The sequence below is a fragment of the Pongo abelii genome, chromosome 16 (genome assembly GCF_028885655.2).
Source record: "Pongo abelii isolate AG06213 chromosome 16, NHGRI_mPonAbe1-v2.0_pri, whole genome shotgun sequence".
Classification (NCBI taxonomy): Eukaryota; Metazoa; Chordata; class Mammalia; order Primates; family Hominidae; genus Pongo; species Pongo abelii.
Window position 1 is genome coordinate 21,664,505 of NC_072001.2, and position 27,137 is coordinate 21,691,641.

General features: G+C 41.4%; 1 protein-coding gene across 1 annotated transcript in view; it reads left to right on the plus strand.

Annotated features, from left to right (window-relative positions):
• Nucleotides 1-27,137, plus strand: part of LOC112128543 (programmed cell death 6-interacting protein-like) — a 75,502-nt gene that overhangs the window by 42,790 nt on the left and 5,575 nt on the right. The window contains 9 exon segments of the mRNA XM_054531299.1: nt 9,348-9,395; nt 9,398-9,474; nt 12,582-12,713; nt 12,715-12,736; nt 13,886-13,986; nt 16,255-16,371; nt 23,405-23,627; nt 25,627-25,698; nt 25,701-25,749. Coding sequence (XP_054387274.1) covers nt 9,348-9,395; nt 9,398-9,474; nt 12,582-12,713; nt 12,715-12,736; nt 13,886-13,986; nt 16,255-16,371; nt 23,405-23,627; nt 25,627-25,698; nt 25,701-25,749 — 841 coding nt within the window.

Here is a 27,137-nt window from a genome sequence, read left to right on the forward strand (position 1 = left end):
AGTGGAGTTTTGCTCCTTTTGCCCAGGGTGGAGTGCAGTGGCACTGTCTCGGCTTGCCGTGGCCTGCGCCTCCCTGGTTTGGGTGGTTCTCCTGCCTCAGCCTCCTGAGTGACTGGGATTGCAGGCATGAGCCACCATGCCTGGCTTTTTTTTTTTTTTTTTGGTAGAGACAGGGTTTCTGCATGTTGGTCAGCCTGGCCTGGAGCTCCCCACCTCGGGTGGTCTGCCCGCCTTGTCCTCCCGGGGTGCTGGGGTTGCAGGTGTGAGCCACTGCGCCCGGCCCCATTTCTTAAGCAGAAAGCAATAGATAGGCCTTGCGTGGCTCTGGACTGCGGCCGGCCGAGCATAGCCTATCACTTGAGCCTAGGAGTTCCAGACCAGCCTGGGCAACATGGTGAAACCGGTCTCTCTTTTTATTTTATTTACTTATTTTATTTGAGGCGCAATTTCGCTCTTGTTGCTCAGGGTGGAGTGCAGTGGCGGGGTCTCGGCTCACCGTGGCCTCCGCCTCCCTGATTTGGGTGGTTCTCCTGCCTCAGCCTCCCGAGTGGCTGAGATTACAGGCAGGAGTCACCATGCCCAGCTTTTTTTTTGCTTTTTTTTTTTTTTTTTTTTTGGTACAGACGGGTTTTCTCCATGTTGGTGAGGCTCGTCTCAATCTCTGGATCTGGGGTGATCCACCCGCCTCGGCCTCCCGGTGTGCTGGGATTGCAGGTGTGAGCCACCGCGCCCGGCCCAATTTATTAACCAGAGGGAATAGATCAGCCTGGCATGGTGGCTCACGCTTGTAGTCCCAGGACTTTGGATGGGCGAGTGCAGATGATCGCTTGAGCCTATGAGTTGCAGACTGGCCTGGGCAACATGGTTAAACCTGGTCCCTTTTGTTTGTTTGTTTTTGAGTGGAATTTTGCTCTTGTTGCCCAGGGTGGAGTAGAGTGGCACGGTCTAGGCTCACCGTGGCCTCCGACTCCCGGGTTTGGGTGGTTCTCCTGCCTCAGCCTCCCGAGTGGCTGGGATTACAGGCAGGAGCCACCATGCCCGGCTTTTTTTTTTTTTTTTTGGTAGAGACGGGGTTTCTGCATGTTGCTCAGGCTGGCCTGTAACTCCCGACCTCGAGTGATCCGCCCGTCTTGTCCTCTTGGGGTGCTGGGATTGTAGGTGTGAGCCACTGTGCCTGGGTCAATTTATTAATCAGAAGGGAATAGATCGGTCTGGCTTGTTGGCTCGCGCTTGTAGTCCCAGGACTTTGGACGGCCGAGTGCAGATGATCGCTTGAGCCTGTGATTACCACACTGTCCTGGGCAACATGGTGAAATCTTGTCCCTTTTCTTTTTCTTTTTGAGTGGAGTTTTGCTCTTGTTGCCCAGGCTGGAGTGCAGTGGTGCGGTCTCGGCTCGCCGTGGCCTCCGCCTCCCGGGTTTTGGTGGTTCTCCTGCCTCAGCCTCCCGAGTGGCTGGGATTACAGGCAGGAGCCACCATGCCCGGCTTTTTTTTTTTTTTTGGTAGAGACGGGGTTTCTGCATGTTGGTCAGCCTGGCCTGGAGCTCCCCACCTCGGGTGGTCTGCCTACCTTGTCCTCCCGGGGTGCTGGGGTTGCAGGTGTGAGCCACAGCGCCTGGCCCAATTTCTTAAGCAGAAAGCAATACATAGGCCTGGCATGGCTCTGGACTGCGGACGGCCGAGCATAGCCTATCACTTGAGCCTAGGAGTTCCAGACTGGCCTGGGCAACATGGTGAAACCAGTCTCTCTTTTTATTTTATTTACTTATTTTATTTGAGGCAGAATTTCACTCTTGTTGCTCAGGGTGGAGTGCAGTGGCGGGGTCTCGACTCGCCGTGGGCTCCGCCTCCCTGATTTGGGTGGTTCTTCTGCCTCAGCCTCCCGAGTGGCTGGGATTACAGGCAGGAGTCACCATGCCCGGCTTTTTTTTTCTTTTTTTCTTTTGGTAGATACAGGGTTTCTCCATGTTGGTCGGGCTGGCCAGGAGCTCCCGTCTTCAGGTGATATGCCTGCTTGTGCCTCCCGGGGTGCTGGGATTGCAGGTGTGAGCCACTGCAGCCCGGCTCAATTTATTGATCAGAAAGGAATAAATCGGCCTGGCGTGGTGGCTCACACTTGTAGTCCCAGGATTTTGGACGGCGAAGTGCAGATGATCGCTTGAGCCTATGATTCCCAGACTGGCCTGGGCAACATGGTGAAACCTGTTCCCTTTTTTTTTTTCTTTTTGAGTGGAGTTTTGCTGTTGTTGCCCAGGTTGGTGTGCAGTGGTGTGGTCTCCGCTCGCAGTGGCCTCCGCCTCACGGGTTTGGGTGGTTCTCCTGCCTTAGCCTCACGAGTGGCTGGGATTACAGGCAGGTGCCACCATGCTCGCCTTTTTTTTTTGGTAGAGACGGGGTTTCTGCATGTTGGTCATGCTGGCCTGTAGGTCCAGACCTCGGGTGATCCGCCCTCCTTGGCCTCCAGGGTGCTGGGATTGCAGGTATGACCCACTGCACCCGGCCCAATTTATTAAGCAGAAAGGAATAGATCGGCCTGGCATGGCTCTGGACTTCAGACAGCACAGCGCGGCCGATTGCTTGAGCCTAGGAGTTCCAGACCGGCCTGGGCAACATGGTGAAACCGGTCTGTCTTTTTATTTTATTTGAGGCGGAATTTTCCTCTTGTTGCCCAGGCTGGAGTGCAGTGGCGCGGTCTCGGCTAGCTGTGGCCTCCGCCTCCCTGGTTTGGGTGGTTGTCCTGCCTCAGCCTCCCGAGTGACTGGGATTGCAGGCGTGAGCCACCATGCCCAGCTTTTTTTTTTTTTTTTTTTTTTTTTTTTGATACAGACGGGTTTTCTCTATGTTGGTGAGGTTGGTCTCAATCTCGGGACCTCGGGTGATCCACCCGCCTCGGCCTCCCAGTTTGCTGGGTTTGCAGGTGTGAGCCACTGCGCCAGGCCCAATTTATTAACCAGAAGGGAATAGATCGGCCTGGCATGGTGGCTCACGTTTGTAGTCCCAGTACATTGGATGGGCGATTGCAGATGATCGCTTGAGCCTATGAGTTGCAGACTGGCCTGGGCAACATGGTTAAACCTGGTCTGTTTTGTTTGTTTGTTATTGAGTGGAATTTTGCTCTTGTTGCCCAGGGTGGAGTGCAGTGGCACGGTCTCGGCTCACTGTGGCCTCCGCCTCCCGGGTTTGGGTGGTTCTCCTACCTCAGCCTCCCTAGTGGCTGGGATTACAGGCAGGAGCCACCATGCCCGGATTTTTTTTTTTTTTTTTTTTTGGTAGAAACGGGGTTTCTGCATGTTGGTCAGGCTTTCCTGGAGCTCCCAACCTCACGTGATCCGCCTGCCTTGTCCTCCTGGGGTGCTGGGATTGCAGGTGTGAGCCACGGCGCCTGGCTCAATTTATTATTCAGAAGGGAATAGATCAGTCTGGCGTGGTGGCTTACGCTTGTAGTCCCAGGACGTTGGACGGCCGAGTGCAGACGATCGCTTGAGCCTTTGAGTTCCAGACTGTGCTGGGCAACATGGTGAAACCTGGTCCCTTTTGTTTGTTTGTTTTTGAGTGGAATTTTGGCTCTTGTTGCCCAGGGTGGAGTGCAGTGGCGTGGTCTCGGTTTGCCGCGGCCTCCGCCTCCCGGGTTTGGGTGGTTCTCCTGCCTCAGCCTCCCGAGTGGCTGCGATTATAGGCAGGAGCCACCATGCCTGGCTTTTTTTTTTTTTTGGTAGAGACGGGGTTTCTGCATGTTGGTCTGGCTGGCCTGTAACTCCCGACCTCGAGTGATCCACCCGCCTTGTCCTCTTGGGGTGCTGGGATTGCAGGTGTGAGCCACTGTGCCTGGCTCAATTTATTAATCAGAAGGGAATAGATCGGTCTGGCTTGTTGGCTCACGCTTGTAGTCCCAGGACTTTGGACGGCCGAGTGCAGATGATCGCTTGAGCCTGTGAGTACCACACTGTCCTGGGCAACATGGTGAAACCTTGCGCCTTTTCTTTTTCTGTTTGAGTGGAGTTTTGCTCTTGTTCCCCAGGGTGGAGTGCAATGGCACTGTCTCCCCTCGCTGTGGCCTATGCTTCCCGGGTTTGGGTGGTTCTCCTGCCTCAGCCTCCCGAGTGGCTGGGATTATAGGCAGGCACCACCATCCCCGGCTTTTTTTTTTTTTTTTGGTGGAGACGGGGATTCTGCATGTTGGTCAGGCTGACCTGGTGCTCGCGACCTCGGGTGATCTGCCTGCCTTGGCCTCCCGGGGTGCTGGGAATGCAAGGGTGAGCCACTGTGCCCAGCTCAGTTAATTAAGCAGAAAGTAGTAGATCGGCCTGGCGTGGCTCTGGTCTTCGGACGGCCGAGCGCGGCTGATCGCTTGAGCCTAGGAGTTCCAGATCAGCCTGGGCAACATGGTGAAACCGGTCAGTCTTTTTATTTTATTTATTTATTTTATTTGAGGCGGAATGGCCCTCCTGTTGCCCAGGCTGGAGTGCAGTGGTGCGGTCTCGGCTCGCCGTGGCCTCCGCCTCCCGGGTTTGGGTGGTTCTCCTGCCTCAGCCTCCCGAGTGACTGGGATTGCAGGCGTGAGCCACCACGCCTGGCTTTTTTTTTTTTGGTAGAGATGGGGTTTCTGCATGTTGGTCAGCCTGGCCTGGAGCTCCCCACCTCGGGTGGTCTGCCTGCCTTGTCCTCCCGGGGTGCTGGGGTTGCAGGTGTGAGCCACTGCACCCAGCCCAATTTATTAAGCAGAAAGGAATAGATAGGCGTGGCGTGGCTCTGGACTGCAGACAGCCGAGCATAGCCTATCACTTGAGCCTAGGAGTTCCAGACCGGCCTGGGCAACATGGTGAAACCGGTCTCTCTTTTTATTTTATTTACTTATTTTATTTGAGGCAGAATTTCGCTCTTGTTGCTCAGGGTGGAGTGCAGTGGCGGGGTCTCGCCTCGCCGTGGACTTCGCCTCCCTGATTTGGGTGGTTCTTCTGCCTCAGCCTCCCGAGTGGCTGGGATTACAGGCAGGAGTCACTATGCCCGGCTTTTTTTTTTCTTTTGGTAGATACAGGATTTCTCCATGTTGGTCGGGCTTGCCAGGAGCTCCCGTCCTCAGGTGATACGCCTGCTTGTGCCTCCCGGGGTGCTGGGATTGCAGATGTGAGCCACTGCAGCCCGGCTCAATTTATTGATCAGAAGGGAATAGATCGGCCTGGCGTGGTGGCTCACGCTTGTAGTCCCAGGATTTTGGACGGCCAAGTGCAGATGATCGCTGGAGCCTATGATTCCCAGACTGGCCTGGGCAACATGGTGAAACCTGTTCCCTTTTTTTTTTTTCTTTTTGAGTGGAGTTTTGCTGTTGTTGCCCAGGTTGGTGTGCAGTGGTGCGGTCTCCGCTCGCAGTGGCCTCCGCCTCACGGGTTTGGGTGGTTCTCCTGCCTCAGCCTCCCGAGTGGCTGGGATTACAGACAGGTGCCACCATGCTCGCCATTTTTTTTTTTTTTTTTGGTAGAGATGGGGTTTCTGCATGTTGGTTAGGCTGGCCTGTAGGTCCAGACCTCGGGTGATCCGCCCTCCTTGGCCTCCGGGGTGCTGGGATTGCAGGTGTGACCCACTGCACCCAGCCCAGTTTATTAAGCAGAAAGGAATAGATCGGCCTGGCGTGGCTCTGGACTTCAGACAGCCGAGCGTGGCCGATGGCTTGAGCCTAGGAGTCCCAGACCGGCCTGGGCAACATGGTGAAAACGGTCTGTCTTTTTATTTTATTTATTTATTTTATTTGAGGCGGAATGGCCCTCTTGTTGCCCAGGCTGGAGTGCAGTGGCGCGGTCTCGGCTAGCTATGTCCTCTGCCTCCCTGGTTTGAGTGGTTCTCCTGCCTCAGCCTCCCGAGTGACTGGGATTGCAGGCGTAAGCCACCATGCCCGGCTTTTTTTTTTTTTTTTTTTTTTTTGATACAGACGGGTTTTCTCCATGTTGGTGAGGCTGGTCTCAATCTCCGGACCTCAGGTGATCCACCCGCCTCGGCCTCCCGGGGTGCTAGGATTGCAGGTGTGAGCCACCGCGCCCGGCCCAGTTTATTAACCAGAAGGGAATAGATCGGCCTGGCGTGGTGGCTCACGCTTGTAGTCCCAGGACTTTGGATGGCCGAGTGCAGATGATCGCTTGAGCCTATGAGTTGCAGACTGGCCTGGGCAACATGGTTAAACCTGGTCCCTTTTGTTTGTTTGTTATTGAGTGGAGTTTTGCTCTTGTTGCCCAGGGTGGAGTGCAGTGGCACGGTCTCGGCTCACCGTGGCCTCTGCCTCCCGGGTTTGGGTGGTTCTCCTGCCTCAGCCTCCCTAGTGGCTGGGATTACAGGCAGGAGCCACCATGCCTGGCTTTTTTTTTTTTTTTTTTTTTGTAGAAACGGGGTTTCTACATGTTGGTCAGGCTTTCCTGGAGCTCCCAACCTCACGTGATCCGCCTGCCTTGTCCTCCTGTGGTGCTGGGATTGCAGGTGTGAGCCATGGTGCCTGGCTCAATTTATTATTCAGAAGGGAATAGATCGGTCTGGCGTGGTGGCTTATGCTTGTAGTCCCAGAACTTTGGACGGCCGAGTGCAGATGATCACTTGAGCCTTTGTGTTCCAGACTGTCCTGGGCAACATGGTGAAACCCTTTTTTTTGTTTGTTTTTGAGTGGAATTTTGCTCTTGTTGCCCAGGGTGGAGTGCAGTGGCATGGTCTCGGTTCGCCGTGGCCTCTGCCTCCCAGGTTTGGGTGGTTCTCCTGTCTCAGCCTCCCGAGTGGCTGCGATTATAGGCAGGAGCCACCATGCCCGGCTTTTTTTTTTTTTTTTTTTTTTTGGTAGAGACGGGGATTCTGCATATTGGTAAGGCTGACCTGGTGCTTGTGACCTCGGGTGATCTGTTCTCCTTGGCCTTAATAAAGTAGTTTAGAGTTGCTGGTGTTTATATCTGCTTTAGTTCAGAATGAGGAGGCTAGAATTGGTTTGCAAGCAAGTTGAATACTGGCCTTTATTACACAGGAGGCCACCTAAGTACTGTAGCAAGGAGGGCTTTACTTTATGGTACTACTCTTTGGCACAAACATACAAATGTAGTGTTGTTCTGGTTCTCCTAGATTGGTTTGTTGAGTGTGTTTTGTAAGGAGCCTTATTTTGCCCGGTGGTCAATGCCTTGCACATGATGCAAGATCTTGAATTCCAAAGTGATTGAATTCTGTAAGTAATTGGGACCTGTTGTAGATTCTTTGTTAAAAGTTATTTTTCAATTGTGATACAATATACACAATATGCCTTCTTAACCATTTTAAGTGTACACTTCAGTGGTATTAAGTACATTTACATTATTGTGCAAACATCGTCTGGAGAACTCTTTTTCACCTTATGAAACTGAAACTCTGCACAGTAAATGATAACTTCACAGACTCGGGCGGTGGCTCATGCCAGTAATCCCAGCATTTTGGGAGGCTGAAGTGGGAGGATTGCTGGAACCAACGAGTTAAAAACCAGCCTAGGCAACATAGTGAGTCCCTGTCTCTACAAAAGATACCAAAATTAGCTGGGTGTGGTGGCCTGTGCCTGTAGTCCCAGCTACTCAGGAGGTGGAGGTAGGAGGATTCATTGAGCCCAAGAGGTAGAGGCTGCAAGGAGTGTGATTGCACTAGTGCACTCCAGCCTTGGTGACGACAGACTGAGACCCTGTCTCAAAAGAAAAAAAAAACAATTATAATGTCCCATTCTTCCCTCCCCCCTCAACCCTTGGCAACTAGCATTCTTTCAGTCTCTGAATTTAACTGTAGGTACCTCATACAAGTGGAGTCATAGACTGCATTTAAAAAAAATTTCACAACATAATATTTATTATCTTAATCATTTTTAAGTGTACAGTTCACTAGTGTTGGGTGTATTTCACATTGTTGTAAAATACATCTCCAGAACTTTTTCATCTAGCTAATCTGAATTAATGTACTAATTGAATAACAATCCCCCTCCCCCTACCACCAACCCTGATAACCATCATTCTGATTTCTGTCTCTATGAATTTGATTACTCTAGGTAACTCATATAAGTGGAATCATACAATATTTGTCTTTTTGTGACTTATTTCATTTAGCTTAACGTCCTCAAGATTCATCCGTGTTACAGCATATGATTTCCTTTTTGTTTAAGGCTCACTAATATTCCATTGTATGTATATACCACATTTTGTTTATATATTCATCAGATCACAGACACTTGGGTTGCTTTCATGTTTGGCTTTGTGAATAATGCTGCTATGAACATGGGCATACATATATATGTCTTTGAGACTCTGCTTTCATTTTTTGGGGGGTGTATACCCAAAAGTGGAATTGCTGGATAAAATAGCAATTCTATTTTTAATATTTTGAGGACCCGCCATATTGTTTTCCACAGCAGTTGCACTTTTTTTAATTTTTATTTTTTATTTTGAGGTAGGGTCTCTCTCTGTCACTCATGCTGGAGTATAGTGGCATGATCATAGCTCACTGCAGCCTTGAACTCCTGGGCTCTGGTGGTCCTCCTGCCTCCGAGTAGCTAGGACTATAGACATGCACTACCGTTACCTGGCTGTTTAAAAACAATTTTTTTTTTTTGTAGAGATGGGGTCTTGCTGTGTTGCTCAGGGTGACCTCAAACTCTTGGCTTCAAGAGAACCTCCTGCCTCAGCCTACTAAAGTGCTGAGATTACAGGAGTGAGCCACCATGCCCAACCACGAGTTTGCATTCCTGCCAACAGTACAGGAAGGTTCCAGTTTGTCTATATCTTCCTCAATGCTTATTTTCTGTTTGTTTTTTAATAGGAGCTATCCTAAGTGAATGTGAGGTGTGTAGATTTTTTTTTTTATCAGAGTCGGGTTTTAGCCCAGCTTATCTGCTAGCCCTTTTTGAGAAATGTATTTGCATGAGGGAGTAAAGCATAAGGCCAGCTAGGAGGTAATTGCATTGACTTAGAGTTGGGGTAATGAGGAACTGGTTCGATTGTGGTGGGACAATGTGATTTTGAGAGGTGATGGAAAAATGGAAATAATTTATTCAAATTTCAGAAACCGAGAGAAATGACATGAAAATGACTTTTACATTTGAATTTGATTGTAATAGAAATGTGGAAGTAAAGGGAAGGAGAGAAAGAATAACTTACTGTTCTTTAGCATTTTAGGTGATGGGAATATTGTTGTGGAAATAAACGCCTGTAAGGGCAGCTTGAAATATGGGAGCATATGACAGCAAGAAAACAGGTCTGGAAACTTGTTTTTGTGAGAGTCAATAAGATGATACAGGTCATAGTATTTCTCTTTGAAACATTTGTTTTCTTTTGAAAAAATAATCTGATAAATTTTTCCTTCTCAATTTTTTACAGCTCTTGCAAGCTTAGGATATGGAAAGAGCTGTGTGTTGTTCAATTGTGCAGCCTGAGTAGCCAAATTGCAGCAGAACAGAACCTGGATAATGATGAAGGATTGAAAATCGCTGCTAAGCATTACCAGGTATGCGGAAAAGTAGTTACTACAATAATGATCGACACTAAATTGGATTAAGTGGAAAATAATTTGCATTTAGGTTTATAGATACTTCTATGCAACAGATGTTTTTTTAAATGAATGCACTTTTAAAATGAATTGATTCTTACTGTTGAAGCCCTTAGATAAACTGTCTATAGACCAGGTCTGTTATTCCTCATTGTTTTATACGCAGCACCTAGCACAGTGCCTGGCACATAATAGAGGCTCAATAATTGTTGGTTGAAGAAATTATGAAATGTCTGAGATTTTGTCTCTGGCATTTAGGGTAAATCCATTTTAAATAAATGACCTAATTAAAAAAAAATTGTACATTATTTTCATATGTTTTCTTAGTGTGAGACACACTTGAAATTTCACTGATGTTACAAAAATAAAGACAAGAAATTGGCAAGAAAATAAAATTTTAACTTTGAGACTTGTGGAGAGGTCATATTTAAATGTGGTCCGACACATAATGTTCGTAAGTTGCCTAATCTATTTTACGTACTAATCATTTACTAATATGGCATGTTATCTTGTGGCAGTTTTTTTTATTTCATTTATTTATTTATTTTGAGACAGAGTGTTGCTCTGTCACCCAGGCTGGAGTGCAGTGGCTCAATCTCGGCTCACTGCAAGCTCCGCCTTCCGGGTTCACACCATTTTCCTGCCTCAGCCTCCTGAGTAGCTAGGACTACAGGCATCCGCCACCTCACCCAGCTAATTTTTTTTGTATTTTTAGTAGAGATGGGGTTTCACCGTGTTAGCCACGATGGTCTTGATCTCCTGACCTCGTGATCAACCCGCCTCGACCTCCCAAAGTGCTGGGATTACAGGCGTGAGCCACCACGCCCTGCCAGCAGTTGTTTATTATTTATTCAGCTTTTTTTTTTTTTTTGGTTAAAAGAACAGTAAATGATTAGTGATAAGTAATATATATAATCATGTTGTCATTTTATATTTCTTTCTAATTTACAAAGTGTTTTCATGTACATTATTTGACTCTCAGATAAACCTTGTGATGTATGTCATATAATGATAATGTCATTCCCATTTTACATACGAGGAGACTAAAGGTCAGAAGTCTTCATAAAGCAGTCCATTTGGGTTTCAGTAGTTCTGATTCCAAATTTCATGTAATTCCAAATGTCCTTCCACTGTTTAACCCCCAAACCTCTCATGAAATTTGCTTGTCTCAGAGGCAGTCTGCTTTTTCCTGTTGTTTATGTTAGGGGAGAGGTGAGTGATGCTATTCTGAGAAAGTAAAAGGAAAATATACCTTAAGCAAATAACATGCTCCAAATTGTGGCTTGCCTTACAGTTTTGAATGGGCATAGATGACAAACATAATGCATACGCTATTTCTTTTTGAGGCTATACATGGCAAATATTTTAAAATGTGAAAACGAGCCGGGTGTGGTGGCTGAGGCCTGTAATCCCAGCACTTTGGGAGGCCGTGGTGTGTGGATCACGAGGTCAGGAGTTCCAGACCAGCCTGGCCAATATGGTGAAACCCTGTCTGTATTAAAAATAGAAAAATTAGCTGTGTGTGGTGGTGGGCACCTGTAGTCTGAGCTACTTGGGAGGCTGAGGCAGGAGAATCGCTTGAACCCAGGAGGCGGAGGTTGCAGTGAGCTGAGATTGTGCCATTGCACTCTAGTCTGGGTGACAAGAGCAAGACTCTGTCTCAAAATAAATAAAATAAAATAGAGTAGTGAAAACGAAGTAAAATGTTATTTAGCTTTTGGTTAACTGTAACTCAGTTAATTGGTATATGAGATTTTAGAAAAGTCATTCTGAATTATGAAAGAAGCATTGCATTCTGTGAGGGTTCACAGCAGGGCACCTGGTATCATGGAACGATAACTGGTGGTATTAGACCTAGGTCCTTGTCTAGGCTGCTTGCCACCCAGAAGCTTTGTGTTGTTGGGCAAGTTCTTTAACCTCTCTAGTACCTCCAGTTCCTTATCTGTAAATGAGAGACTCAGATTTTGATCCACTAGTTTACTAAACAAGTTCAGTTGTTCATTCCTAGCAGATACTCTGGTCTTATAATACTTAATGACTGCAGAAACATGCTGTTCATTTTAATACATTTGACTTTGAGTTTTCTCTGTGTTGTCTATTTATCTAACTCATGACACCTTTTTTTTTTTCTTTTTTGAGATGGAGTCTTGCTCTGTTGCCCAGGCAGGAGTACAATGGCGTGATCTTGGCTCACTGCAACCTCTGCCTCCTGGGTTCAAGCGATTCTCCTGCCTCAGCCTCCCAAGCAGCTGGGATTACAAGTGTGTGCCACCACGCCCAGCTAATTTTTGTATTTTTAGTAGAGACGGGGTTTCATCATGTTGGCCAGGCTGGTCTTCAACTCCTGACCTCAGGTGATCCACCCACCTCAGCCTCCCAAAGTGCTGGGATTACAGGCGTGAGCCAACGCACCCTGCCAACTCATGACACCTTTAGATCTCAGACTGATTTATTTCTTTTTCTTAGTATAATTTGTTTCATAAAAGCAAAGTTATTTTAGTATTAACAAAATATAATTGAGATGAAAAATCTGATGCGGAACATTTCACTAGCGAGCTCTGAAGGCCAGACAGAAATCACTAGCAATGGGTAGTAATGCTGTTCCTCAGAGGACCAGGTGTATGTACTATTTGGGGTGTCCCCTAACTACTAAACTACTATGGCATGTTTAATTATATTTGAAAGACGAATTTGTTTGGGACCAAAGCAAGAGCATTGCAGTACTAAAAATATTTTAATGTTTATCCCTGCCTCTATTCTCATATTAATTTTGAGGAAGTGTATCTAAAAATAGCTTAATCAGATTGTTCCATTAGTTTACTTTGTTTTTCCTTGTAATTTACTTTTAATCTTTGTTAAATCTCTTGTTACGCTATAGAGTTTTAGAAAGATAACCTTATTCTCTGTAGGTCAGATGTTTTAGATTGGTTTTTCATAATATAAAAATTTAAATGTATTAACTGTTCACTGAGTTAACATTTGTAATGCCTTTTATGTGTAACAGTAGGAAATTAAGTCTTGCTGAGTTCCTATAGATTTTAAAGAAATTCTTTCTCCCCCCTTAGTTTGCTAATGGTGCCTTTTTACATATTAAAGAGACAGTTTTATCTGCCTTAAATCGAGAGCCTACCGTGGACATATCTCCAGATACTGTTGGGACCCTCAGTCTTATTATGCTGGCACAGGCTCAAGAAGTATTTTTTTTTTAAAGCCACAAGAGGTAACTCCAATTTTTCTTTTCATTGCATGTGAAAAGAAGTGACAAGGCTTTTAAATTAAGAAAGTGGTTAGACTATAATATGTGCAATGTCGAGCTTTCCTTCTTGAACTTGATACATGGATTATGGAAAATTTTCAGCTATCCTTTTCTGAATTTGTAGCACAAATGCACATTTAAGAATGTAGGCTGTGTTTGAAGTCATGAAATGGATCTTTGGTAATTGTCTTTAAACACTCCATTCTGGAATAGTATTTATGTATGTTTTTAACATGTCAAACATTTATTCACAAATATTTATTGGGTACTTACCCTGTGCCAGTCACTGTTCTAGTTTCTGGGTAAACGGAGTTAGAAAACAACCTTACATTTTGGCGACAGGAGAGATGATAAGCAAGAATTAAGTAGACAGGATAATCTCATAAATAATTGCTATAACATTTCAGAAATAATTGCTATCAAAAATAAGAAAGAATTATATGATAGTGGCTGGTGGTATGGTGATGGGATAGGGATGTAGGGGAAGGTGGGCTAATTTTAGATTCATTAGTCAAGAAGGCTTTCTTTCAGGAGGTCCTCTTTAAAGTAGACCTAAATGACAAGAAGGAATGATCCAGGCACAGTCCCTGGCCCTGGGAATGAGGGAAGAAGAATAATTCTTATAAGGCATATAAGTTAGCATGAGAGATTGAAATATGGGCTGAATATATAATATGGGCTGAAATTGAAAATAAGAGGTTAAGTTATCATGTGGAAGAAATAGGAATTGGAATACTTTTTTCTTTTAAAATAACAGCTTATAATGAGATAGAATTTATATACGCTAAAGTTCACCCTTTCTAAGTATACAACATAAGATTTTTAGTATATTTGTAGAGTTTTGATTACCACTATCTTATTTTAGAGCATTACCATCATCCCAAAAAGAAGCTGTGTACCCATTAGCAGTGACTCCTCATTCCCCTTTCCCCCACTGCTGGCAACCACTAATCTATTTTGTCTGTTTTAAATTTTATGCGAAAATGTGATTTCATCAAGAAAGATGTTTTAAGATGTGTGTACAAACTTGTGATCTCAGTGTTTATACTGAGACGTGTCAGATTAGCTCATATTTATTTTAATTATAATGGTCAACTTCATATTATATTCCAGATAAAATGAAAGATGCCATCATAGCTAAATTGGCTAATCAGGCTGCAGATTATTTTGGTGATGCTTTCAAACAGTGTCAATACAAAGATACTCTCCCCAAGGTCAGTTATTGTTTTTATAAACACTTGCTTACTTTGCATGTGAAAATATTTAGACTTTTTTGTGTATAAGAAGCAAGTTGAAACTTATAAAGAAATTTGAAGTTTTAATAGGGTTATCTGAAGTATATAGTAGAAATAGTTTTTTTTTATTTAAGATGCATGAACAATTCTTTTATATTTAGGGATGCTTTTGTCCTTACCTTTTACTAAACTTGTTTTTCCAAGTTAGAACTCTTTCTGGAAAATGTTGACCATCTGTTTTCAATACTTTTATCAAATCAAGGCATTGTGTAGTTCTGAATCATTGGTGATTTGGTACAAGCATGTATACTTGAGCATGTTGATTATTCACAGTTTTAATTATTGTCCTGTTTTCTTAAAGATGAGTCTTGAAGTGCAAAAACAGACATAAAGAAAAAAGGAAAAGAAAACTTAACAAATTCATCTGATACTTTGATTAGAATTCAGTTTTGGCAACAGGGATAAAAAATTGGGCTGCTAATGGACAGCTAAGGAAAAGCAACCATCTTAAACTACATATCACAGGAAGTATAATGTTTTAATGTGAACCTTTCTGAAGTGACAATTGAAAAGACTATTCAGTGATGATCATTTGTTAATGACAAAGGAAATCACTAGTAAATTTGGAATGATTAATAAAGAAAACTTAAAGATGGAGTGAAATATATGTTTCAACTACTTCCTTCAGAAATGTTCAAGGAATTAGTTTCATCATATGGTATCTGTTACATGATTTTTTTGGTAGGGGAATTTATTGATTTATAAGTCATATTCAGGAATCTTTGTACATTAAAAAATTGCAGACAACTTGGGGGTGAAGTAAAAATGCACATAAGTGCATTAACGGTACTTATTACTCAGAAAATGATCAATAAGGAATTAATGTGACGATTCCTGGGGATTTAAGATACACCAAGAACCTAACAGAAATTTGCCCAGGACTCTTGGGTATTAACAGCCTTCCTCTTAAAAAGAGACTTGGGATCTCCTCTCATGTTTTTTTCCTCTGAAAGACCTCACGTTCAGCTGCACAGTGTTCCGTTACATCCTGTTGGGCCATTAGTTCAGTCCTGTCATGGAGAGAAGAAAGTCACCTACAAAGACTTGGAAGCTACCTCTGCAGCATTGCTGGTACTCCTTGAAAATCTCCTGTTTCAGAACCAAGTTGCTCCAGCCTTACCCTGAGAACTGGCATGAGTGTAGTTTGAAATTTAGATGTCTTTTATTTTTTCCTTTTTACTAATAAAGCTCATAAGGTGTTTTCATATTCTAGTTAAAAACTGAAATGTCTGCAAGTAGTGATCCAGGAAGGTAGGAAATTATTCCCTGGGAGACAGGAAAGCACCCAAGGTAGTAATTCAGTTTTTGATTCTCTTACATTTTGTGTTTAGATAGTGATTGTCTAGACTAATTCCTTGGATTTTCTTAATATCATATACTTCCTAAAAGCAGTGAGGTTACAGGTTAGATTTTGACATTTTGGAAGAGCCACTACTAGTATAATTGCTTTCCTGCTTTATGTCTTTGGATCTTTTAAAATTAAGTTTGCCTGGAATTATTTTCAAAACAAATAGGCAAAATAACAGTTTATCATTATCATTGTTCATATACTTAGTGCATTTGTCTATGATATGTTTTTGAGTATGTGATACTGAAATATTAGTGTATCTATGATAGTAAATCATTTTTATATGGCTAAAATCATCTTTAGTAAGAAACCTCTTAGGATATGAATTTAAGTGAGAATTAACTGTCTTTTTTTTTAAAAACATGATGAAACAGTCATCTATAGAGCAACTTCATGGGTATATGTGAGTAATGATGGTTTAGTTAACTCTACAGGCTGGGTAAGGGCTCATAAGAAAGCTTCTAAAGCCCTGTGCTTGATGTTCCTCTGTGAGTGTCCATTCTACTTCTCTTTCTAATAATGCATGCTTTTCTTTCTTTTTGTAAACAAAATGTTGACTTCACGGATCAATTAAAGAGAATTGTAAAAGCCTAAATTGGCTTCAGTTAACAATTAAAAAAAACCCCTTCAATTGGAAGAAAAAAATTTAATTCATAGATTTCAATCCACACAAAATCATGTCGTCTTCTCTGTTTACACCTAATGACTAACCTTAATCTCTAAGTCATGAATGGGGTGATTGTAATTTCTGTCTTCTTCTCCTCTTTCTTCCTGCATCCCATGTTGTCTGTGGTGGTTTGTGTGGTTGGACTCTCCCCTGGTCAGTATTTTATTTCCAGGAGGTGTTCCCTGTCTTGGCTGCCAAGCACTGTATCATGCAGGCCAGTGCTGAGTGCCATCAGTCTATCCCGGCAAAACAGCACAAGACATTTGGAGAGGAAATTGTAAGGTTACAAGTGAGTCTCTTGGTAATAAATATTTAAGTAACTAACTTGGGTCTCTCTTTTTTTCCCTAGTAAGATTTCCAAGTTTGCCCATAAAAACCTTTCCCATTCATCACCCCATCAGCAGTGACAAGTGATTGTTTTTATCTTTAGACTTTACTGCATGTTTTTTTGAGGTCTCATATTTTATCTAAAAAATTGATGCAAAATTTGCATTCAATTCTCTTTTTTATCCATGCTTATTTTAATGTAAAAATAATTCTAAATTCATTGCCATCTCCAGATTGTTTTTATCTTTAGACTTTACTGCATGTTTTTTTGAGGTCTCATATTTTATCTGAAAAATTCATGCAAAATTTGCATTCAGTTCTCTTTTTTATTCATGTTTATTTTAGTGTAAAAATAATTCTAAATTAATTGCCATGCTCCAGGAGTATGTGTAGTGTTTAACTTGTGGCCTGGTCTTTGTCTAAACTGGGGCATATACTTCCACAACTTGAGGAGGACAGTGGAGAGATGTGTGTGCATATATATATATATATCTTGTGAACAGCCGAGTACCTTCTATGCAGTTGTGTTCATACTGTTGGCATTGGGGTTATCAGAAACTTGCTGTGACATTATGGCACCTGAGGCAACTTGCCAGCAGGAACAAGAGCTGTTTGTACAAGTTGTTTGTGTTTTGAGTATTGGTAGACAGAGGATAGAAAGATGACTTATGGCATTTGAGTTAGGGAAGTTTAAATATGTACTGATTTTTAGAACATACTATGGATGTCTTGGTTTATTTTGTGCTGTTATAGCAGAATACCACAGACTGGGTAATTGATAAAGAACAGAAATTTGTCACAATTTTGAAGGCTGAGAAGTCCAATATCAAGGTGCTGCCACCTGGTGAGGGTCTTTGTGCTGTGTTACCCGTGGTGAAATGTAGAAGGGCAAGAGAGTGCTAGTGAGTGAGAGAGAGCAAGAGGGAGCCGAACTGCTTAATGAAGCCCCTCTCTTGATAACTAGCCCTCTCCCATGATAATGACATTAATCTATTCATGAGGGTGGAGTCCTCTTGACCTCATCACCTCTTATTATGCCCCCACGTCCCAACACTTTGGGATTGGGAACACATGAACTTTGGGGGACACGTTCAGACCATAACAATGGAAATGTTGTTTAGGAGGTTCAGATTAATTAATTAGCCTTTTCGTGGGAAAACATCTCACAGTGACCAAATCAGAGAAAGACTTTTTTTAAAAAAAGTCAAACCCAGATTTGTCTGGGGCTTCACTTTGATTACAGTAACTTAGATTCATATATAAAAATGATGCTGAACAAGGAATTTGTGGGAAGGATTCTTTTTTTAAGGCTAGCATATTTAAATTATAAGTTTAGTTTCTTTATTTTCTGGTTTCTGGGACTATTAGATTTAAATAAGCCCATATTTAGTCTCTATAAATCAGTCAGAGAAAGAACTCCTTTTGAAATTTAATCTCATTTCTAAGTACCCCTGAAAAAGGAAACTATTTCAAATTCACACAGTGGGAGGGAGGTAAAAACTTTTCCTCAGTTATAGACACATAGATTTTGCAGCTTTAGTTTTACAGCTTTAGTTAAAGGTTAAAGTTAAGACAGATGAGTGTGATGGCACCTGCCTGTAGTACAGCTACTTGGGAGGTTGAGGTGGGAGGATCGTTTGAGGCTAGTAGTTTGAGGCCAGCCTGGACAATATAGTGACACCCTTTCTCAAAAAAAAAAAGTTAACACAGAACACACTCACTGATCCATATTTCAAAGGGCAGTTATTCTTTCCAGTAGGCATGAAATATTTTTTAATTGATTTACACTCCCAAGAAGGCAAACAGAACAGACAAGAAGTTGACCAATAAACCATATTGGCTGTAGTTTGTCACTCAGTAGAGTATAATCCCCCATGATGCTGACAGAGATCTTAGGAGGTCACACTCTTAAACCAACTTTCTAGTTATGGCTACTAGCAAAGAGAAATAACTTATTGGTCCTGTGCAAACCAGAAATGAAAATAAAGTCACAATCAGGAGAATCAAAACAATAGATAAAATGGCAGCAAAGGTAAAATTACTGCTTGGAATCACTTCTGGGGCCAAGAAAAGTTGTACCTGTTGCACTTCTTGAACAGTGCAGTTTATGTGGCCCCAGAAGATGGATCTTCTTGGTCATCTTGGTGGATCTTCAAAGATGGTGAAATACAATTTTCAAAAAGATATAGAAAAACACACACACATACACAGATATAAAAACATGACTCACATAGAATGACTACATGTCAAAGATTTATTTGACTCATTAATGAGGGACCTAGCAAGATTGTAAATCTGATTTTGTACAAGTATTGTTATCTTAGTTATGATACTAGGTTGTAGGTATTAAGGAGATTGTCCTTATAGAATACTTGCTGATGTGTTTAGGGATGAGGGCTCATCACATCTAACTTCAGTTTAAGATAGTCCTGCAATAAAAGAAAAAAAGGTACGTGATTTTGTGTTTGTATGGGAAAGAAATAGATAAAGCAAATGTGGCAAAATGGTAATTGTTGAACCTAGATAATTATTTTGTGAGCTTGAAATTTTTCAAAATTGGGAAAATAGGTATATATAAGGTTATATAGTTCAATTCCTGTTCCTCTTTTTCCCTCTATCCTGTTCCCCCATCCATTATTCCCACTGCCCCATAGTTAATTTCCATTAATTTCTTGTCTTTTTTTCTTTCTTTGAAATCGAAGCAAATATATACATATACAGCACACACGCATTGCACATTCTCACTTCTCATTCTTACTGAAGTGCTGGTATGCTATTAATATATACAGTGTTGTGTACCTTCTTTTCTCATGTAACAATGTATCCTGGAGATCTCTTCATCTTAATTCAGCAATAGGGAGACCATCCTTAGAGCTGCATTGTACTTCACTGTGTGAGCCACAGTTTATTGCTGTCTCCTATTGCTAGATACTTGAATGTTTCCAAGATTCACTATTATAAACAATGCTACAGTAAAAAATCATGTACACAAGTTATCTTGTACTTCAGCAGGTGTCTTAGCTTAGGCTGCCATAAGAACACCATAGACTGGGTGGTTTAAACAACAGAAATTTATTTTCTGATAGTTCTGGAGCCTGGAAATCCAAGGTCAGGGTGCCAGTATGGTCATGTTCTGGTGAGATTTACAGATGGCCTTTTCTCTGTATCCTCATATGGTGAACAGCAAGAGCAAGCCCTCTGGTGTCTCTTCTTGCAAGGGAACTAATGCCCTGTGAGGCCCCACCTCCATGACCTCATCTAAACCCCATTATTTTCCAAAGGTCCCATGTTCAAATACCATCGCATTAGGAGTTAGGGATTCAAAATACAAAATTTGGGGAGCACAGTCCCTTACATAGCAGCAGGTGTATCTTAAATAATTTAATAGAAATGGGATTACCGATAGCAAAATATAAATACATCTGTAATTTGTTATATATTTAGATTGTTGATCCACTTGGAATTTATCCTGATGTGTGGTGCTAGGTATGGATCCAGTTTTAAAGTCTTCTTCCAAATGGCTAGCCAGTTGTCCCCAAACCATTTATTATAATAGCCTTGTTTACCTCACTGATCTGAGATTCTGACTTTATCACACATTAGATTCATGGTATATATTGGGATCTATTTCTGCTTTTATTGTTTCATTGACTTGTTTATCTGCTCATACTCCAGTTCCATATCATTTTAGTTATACTTTAGACTGTTTTAATGTCTGATAGGTATTATCTCTCGTTTTTTGAATTTTTCTGCCTGTCCTTGCTTGTTTCCTGAATTTTGTCATTTTCTGGATTTTCCTGACTATTCTTGCATATGTTTCTTCATATGAATTTTCTTTCATTTAACTATGATGGAAAATATATATAAAAGTATAGTTGTATAACTATGATGGTCAAGCATATATAAAAGTATGAATCATTGAATTTCTGTTACCCAACTTAAGTGATTATGAGTATTTCGCTATTTTGTGTTTTAGCTATTTCTCCTTTCCTCCTTATTTTTTTGGAGTATTTTACAACTATCTCATGTATCATTTCATTCTTAAGTTTTTTAGCCTGTGTCTCTAAGAGATAAAGATTAAAAAAAATTAAAGAACAAAAATTTAAAAAATGAAGAAATTTTGCTAGATGGGTCATTATCCCAATCTAGCAAAATTAATATTAATATGAATTAGTAGTTAATAGTCATAATCCAGTATTATCTACATGTAGTTTAGTTCTCCCTGATTTTTTTCTCAGGGGTCTTGTTTGTTCAAATCAGGATCCACACAAAGTCCTCACTTTGCATTTGATTGATATGCCCTCTAAATCTTTAATTTGTAACAGCCTCCTCCTTCCCAACTTCTGTGTTGAGTTTTCTTCACTTTTTCTTGTTCTGTATGTTTTTTACTATGATTTCTGTGATGTCTGTTTTCCCTTTTGCTCCTTGTATAAATGTCTCAGTCTTGCTTTCTTAAATAAATTTATATTTTTCTTTACTTTTGTGAGTTCTGTCACTTCCTGTTTCATATTCTTTTGCTATTTGGCTATCACTCGCTCTGGTTTGGGCCATCCAGTCCTCTGTTCTTTTGGTACTGTCATTGTGTTCTTAAGTGTTTTAGTTTAGTTTAGTTTTTAGCATGCTATTTTCATCTACTTTGCGGCACTATTTCTTTGGTGAGCTTTCATCATCTACTGGAAAGATGTACTGCTTGTTTTCAGCTTTTTCCTTATTTTTTTTTGTATTGAGAGATGAGTTGCCTTTTCAGTTACTTATGTTTGAATGAGATTGATTTTGCTGGAGGTTCCTGTGTGGGGAAATGGGCAGGGTTAGCTTTACAAGCATCATTGTGTTAAGGGCTCCCTCCTAAGGTCCACTTCTCTGGCTCTTAAAGCCTACCCTGGATTAGGAAGAATCCCACTACCTCTGTACCTGTGCTTCCCTGAATTCCTCACAGCCTTTGCATTTCAAGTTGATGCATCTACTTTTCGGGTTTATATTTTGCTGGCATTTTCCGAGTGCTTATGCCCTTTCTTCTCCCTCCCTACTTTTCTGTTGTCTCTTTCTGCTTCCCCTAGAAACCCTGTCTTTTTAGTTAATCTGTCTACTTCTCTTTCTCAGCAGCTCTCTTGGGATGAGGCCCCTCAGCATCACATTTTTTTCTGTGATCCCCTGGTGGCATGAGAGGGGCCAGTTGGCTTTGCCTTTACCATCACCTGGCAAGGTTTTCTCATCCTGTTTTGTTGTTTTCAGATTTGCTGAAAGTAGTTTGAACTTAGGGTGGCAGCCTTGGCCCTTCCCTGTCTTCCCCTCTGTGTATAGAGCACCTGCGGTTCTGGTACTGGTGTTTGCTATTTGGGGGAGGGTTCAACCACATTTACAAATCAAATTTGATTTACAAATTTAAAAAGTGATTTAAATTTGTGCAATTTCCCATTTCCTAGTTTACACTGAAGGGTAGCTTTTGTTTTGTTTTGGTTGTCTTTCTCTAAGCATGGTACCAGCTTTGGAGGTTAAGATTTGTATCATGTTAAGGAACTATAATGTCTATTTTACTAAGATTTTAAAAAATCAAGAATATTGAATTTTATCAAATACTTTTTCAATATCTATGGAGAAATTTGATTTTTTAACTTATTATTTTGGAGAATTATATAAGTAGATTTTCTAGTATTAAACCATTTTTGTATTCTTGTAATGTTGGTGTTTTAGACTTGCCTTATCTCTTCATCTGGTCATTTTATAGATGTAGATGCTTTCTATATGCCTGAGAATATAATATATTCTCTATTTGTGGAGTCTAGTGTTCTCTATGTCTGGTAAACCAAACTTGTTAATTGTGTTGCTCAAATCTTCTGTAATCTTACACTTTTTTAAAATCTGGTCCAGCCATTGCTGAGACAGATATGTTAAAATCTTCCACTTTGATTATGGGTAAATGTATCAATTTCTCATTATAATTGTTGATGTAGATACTATTACATGCAAAATATAAGAAATTTTACATCTTTCTGGCAAATTGGCAAATATTAAAAGATCATGTGTTATATTTATCCCTAATAATGCTTTTGGCCTTATTGTCTATTTTATATGGTGTCACTATACCTAATACCACCTAAATTTTATGTGGCTTATGTTCATTTTTTATAAGGCCAAACTTAAAAAAAAATTTCTTACTGATGTTGACATGTTGTTCACTTCCTGTGTTGTTGGATAATTTTTTTCAGATCCACCGTTTCACTGAGAGTTAGGCCCTTTGAGGTTCCTGCCTTCATGTGAAGGAGTGAAAGAGGTGCATCTCAATTCTCTGTGTTGTGTGGTTTCAAGACCCTTGTTTCAGGTCTCCATGAGGGCCTTTAATAAGTTTTAACTGCTAATTTTTTCGATATAGAAATAACCCAACAGCCAGACAGGGCACAGTGGCTCATGCCTGTAATTCCAGCACTTTGGGAAGCTGAGTTGGGCAGATCACTTAAGATCAGGAGTTGGAGACTGGCCTGGCCAATATGATGAAACCCGATGTCTACCAAAACATACAAAAATTAGCTTGGCGTGGGGGTGCACGCCTGTAATTCCAGCTTCTTGGAAGGCTGAAGTGGGAGAGTTGCTTGAACCTGGGAGGTGGAAGTCACAGTGAGCCAAGATCGCGCCACTGTGCTCCAGCCTGGGTGTCACAGAGTGAGACTCTGTCTGAAAAAAAGAAAGAAAAAAAGAAAGAACCCAACAGCCAGCTTTCTTCAATGTCAGTTTATACTGATTGGCTCATGGATTTCTTTTATTATCTTGATAATTTGCCTGTGTGTTTATAGGGATAGCTGTTGGTATTATCCTTCAGTTTTCAGGTATTTTGTGATCGGAGAATTTCCAGGTAATCCTGTCAGCCACATTGCTGGAAATGCAGGTCTTCGAATTAAAGATTTTTTTGTTGAAACCAATGCTTAAATATTTGGTGGGGAAAGAGAAAGAAAATCATCTCCCTCTTTTTTTGTTGTTGTTGTTGACATTTTTCTTTTTAGCGTGCAGCAGAACTGATTAAAACAGTGGCATCTCGCTATGATGAATATGTTAATGTGAAGGATTTTTCTGACAAAATCAATTGTGCCCTTACTGCAGCAAAGAAGGATAATGACTTCATTTATCGTGATCGAGTTCCAGACCTTAAAGATCTAGATCCTATTGGCAAAGCCACACTTGTGAAATCTACCCCAGTCAATGTCCCCATCAGTCAGAAATTTACTGGTATGTCAGTTATTCAGACACACTTTAATCTCATTTTTCTCTAGTTTACTGTGTTTTTCGTAGCTAAAAATCACATAATTGCTGTTGTATGCTTTGAATATAATTTGTATTCATGTTGTTTAAAATGAATATGAGAATAAATATTGTATTGTGTCCATGCAATGTTAAGATGGAAAGTAAACAATAATAAAGCATATGTAAAGTATACAATAGTTAGAAGACTTGAAACTGTGTGTTTGATTAACACTGTAGCACTTGTCATTTTGTTAACATTTGTTATTTAAGATGCTGCCATTAAAAATAAAGAAATATGGCCGGATGTGGTGGCTCACACCTGTAATCCTAGCACTTTGGGAGGCTGAGATGGGTAGATTGCTTGAGCTCAGGAGTTAGAGACCAGCCTGTGCACCTGGCGAAACCCTGTCTCTACCAAAAAAAAAAAAAAAAATTAACTGGGCGTGATGGTGCATGCCTGTGGCTTTAGCTACTCTGGAGGCTGAGGTGGGAGGCTCGCTTGAGCCCAGGAGGTGGAGGTTGCAGTGAGCTGAGACCGTGCCACCATACTCCAGCCTGGGTGACAGAGTGAGATCTTTTCTCAAAAATAAATAAATAAATAAATTAATTAATTAATTAAATAAATAAATGTAAAAATAAACCACAAAAATATTTCTTTTTTTTTTTCTTTTTTTTTTTTTTTTTGAGGCAGAGTCTCACTCTTGTTGCCCAGGCTAAAATGCAGTGGTGCTATCTCCCTCACTGCAACCTCTGCCTCCCGGGTTCAAGTGATTCTCCTGCCTCAGCCTCCCAAGTAGCTGGGACTACAGGTGCCTGCCACCATGCCCAGCTAATTTTGTGTTTTTAGTAGAGATGGGGTTTCTCCATGTTGGTCAGGCTGGCCTGGAACTCCCGACCTCAGGTGATCCACCTGCCTCGGTGTCCCAAAGTGCTGGGATTACAGGCATGAGCCACCATGCCCGGCCTATTTCTTTAAACATGTAAACTTCTGGAGTGGTATTTGTATGAGATAAATAAATGTTATTATATTGTAGATGTATACAAATGTATACAACAGATGGTAGCCTCTAGCTGAGATCCCAAGGAGAATATTCTGTTACTGAGAAAGGGTGATTATATGTTTATTTAGCAAACACAAAGAGTTTACCATGTTCCAGGCACTCTTTAAGCACTTTACAAATATTAGCTCATTAGTTTTCACAAGTGCCCTGAGATGGGTACTGATATTATCCCTATTTGATGAGGATACTGATGCACAGAGTGGTTAAGTAATTTCCTCAAGGTCACATAGCTAGGAAGTGTTGGAGCCAGAAATGGAATCCTGCTGCCGTGACCCATTCAGTCAATTTTTTTTTTTTTTTTGAGACCGAGTCTTGCTCTGTTGCCCAGGCTGCGGTGCAGTGGTGCAATCTCAGCTCACTGCAACCTCCGCCTCCTGGATTCAGACGATTCTCCTGCCTCAGCCTCCCCAGTAGCTGAGACTACAGGCTCCTACCATTACACCAGCTAATTTTTGTATTTTTAGTAGAGATGGGGTTTTGCCAAGTTGGCCAGACTGGTCTTGAACTCCTGACCTCAGGTGAGCCGCCTGCCTCAGCCTCCCAAAGTGCTGGGATTACAGACCTTAGCCACTGCTCCCGGCCCCTCATTCAGTTTAATCAACAAATGAACAGCGTCACTGAAGATCCCTCAGACTCAGTGATGAACACATCTGAAAAAGTTAAAGAAAATTAAGTTCAAAGAAGAAACTTTTCATTGTCACCATTGTCCGTGAATGTAGTGATCTAAAAATTCTCTTTATCATTGTGCTTTAAATAGTTATTTCATTTTGATCTTTAAATGTCAATAGACTATTGATATTTTGATCTTTAAATATCAAATATGTATGGACTATGTGAATATTGGAAAGAAAATATGAACAGTCACTTTTACAGTTTGGGTTTTTGTCTTAAAATTTTGTTGTAATTTCTCTTCCTAATTTTAGATCTGTTTGAGAAGATGGTTCCCTTGTCAGTGCAGCAGTCTTTGGCTGCCTGTAATCAGAGGAAAGCCGATTTGGTAACAGATCAATTGTTCAGATGAGAGAAGCCACCACTTTGGCAAATGGGTAGGTAGAGCTTAATTTTAGAGCCTAAAGTTTTCTGTTTGGTTGTTCTTTAGTTTATGAACATTTTAGTTTCTGAGCTTAGAGCTAAATGTCAAGAGTATATAAAATAGAAAATGTAGACACACACTTACAACTATTTTTGGTGGACACTGTATTTATGAAGCTTTAGCAAATATAGTTGGAAGAAATTATAGAAACAAGGTGAGGATATTTGACTAAAAATTTGTATTTTAAGAGATATTTATTTGGGGGAAATGAGAAGTAGAAATGAACTCAGATACATGGTACGTTTAGTGTTCTGAACCGATTTTTGTTTCTGATGGATTGAATACTAAGAAAATAATTCATTGGTTTAAAAAAATTGTAGGTATATTTTGCACACACAAAATACGCCTATTCTAAGTACACAGTTCAATTATTATATGTATATGTGTGTGTATGTGTGTATATATATATTTTTGTTTTGTTTTGTTTTGTTTTGTTTTTTGGGACAGGGTCTTATTGTCACCAGGCTGGAGTGCAGTGGTGTAAACATTAAACATGGCTCACTGCAGTCTCAACCTTCTGGGCTCAGGTGATCCTCCTGCCTCAGCCTCCTGTGTAGCTGAGGCCACAGGTGCAAGCCACCACACTTGGCTAATTTTTTGATTTTTTTGAAGAGACGAGATCTCACTTTGTTGTCCAGGCTGGTCTTGAACTCCTGGGCTCCTGGTCTTGAACTCCTGGGCTCAAGTGATCCTCCTGCCTTGACCTCCCAAAGTGCTGGGATTACAGGCATGAGCCACCGTGCCTGGCCATTTAGTTAGTTTTGATAAATGTGTGTACCCATGTAACCGGCACTATGATTAAGATAGAGAACATTACTGTTACCCTGAAAAAATTGTCTCATGCCCCTTTCCCAGTCCTTCCTCTTCTGGCCCCTGGCCACTATTGATCTGCTCCCTGTCTTAAATTTTGTTTTACTTTTTATACAGTTTAAAATACGTGTAATCATTCTAGCATATACATATACAGTACTTACAGTATGTACAGTATACACTTAGAATGTGTTTTGCTTTTTTTCACTTAGCTACTGTTTTTGAGATTCATCTATGTTGTGTGTATCAATTTGAGTCTTTTCTATGGCTGAGCAGTATTCCATTTTATGGTTATAGAGCAGTTTGTTAACTCTTTCACCTGTTAATGGACATTTCAGTTTCTATGAACATTCACATATAAATCTTCGTGTGGACATATTTTAGTTCTCTTGGGTAAATACTTAGGAGTGGAATTGTTAGGTTGTGTGGTTAGCGTATTTAATTTTATACGAAATTGCCAGGTTGTTTTCCAAAGCGGTTGTTCCATTTTATATCCTATCTGCACTGTTTGAGAAATACAGTTGTTCTGCA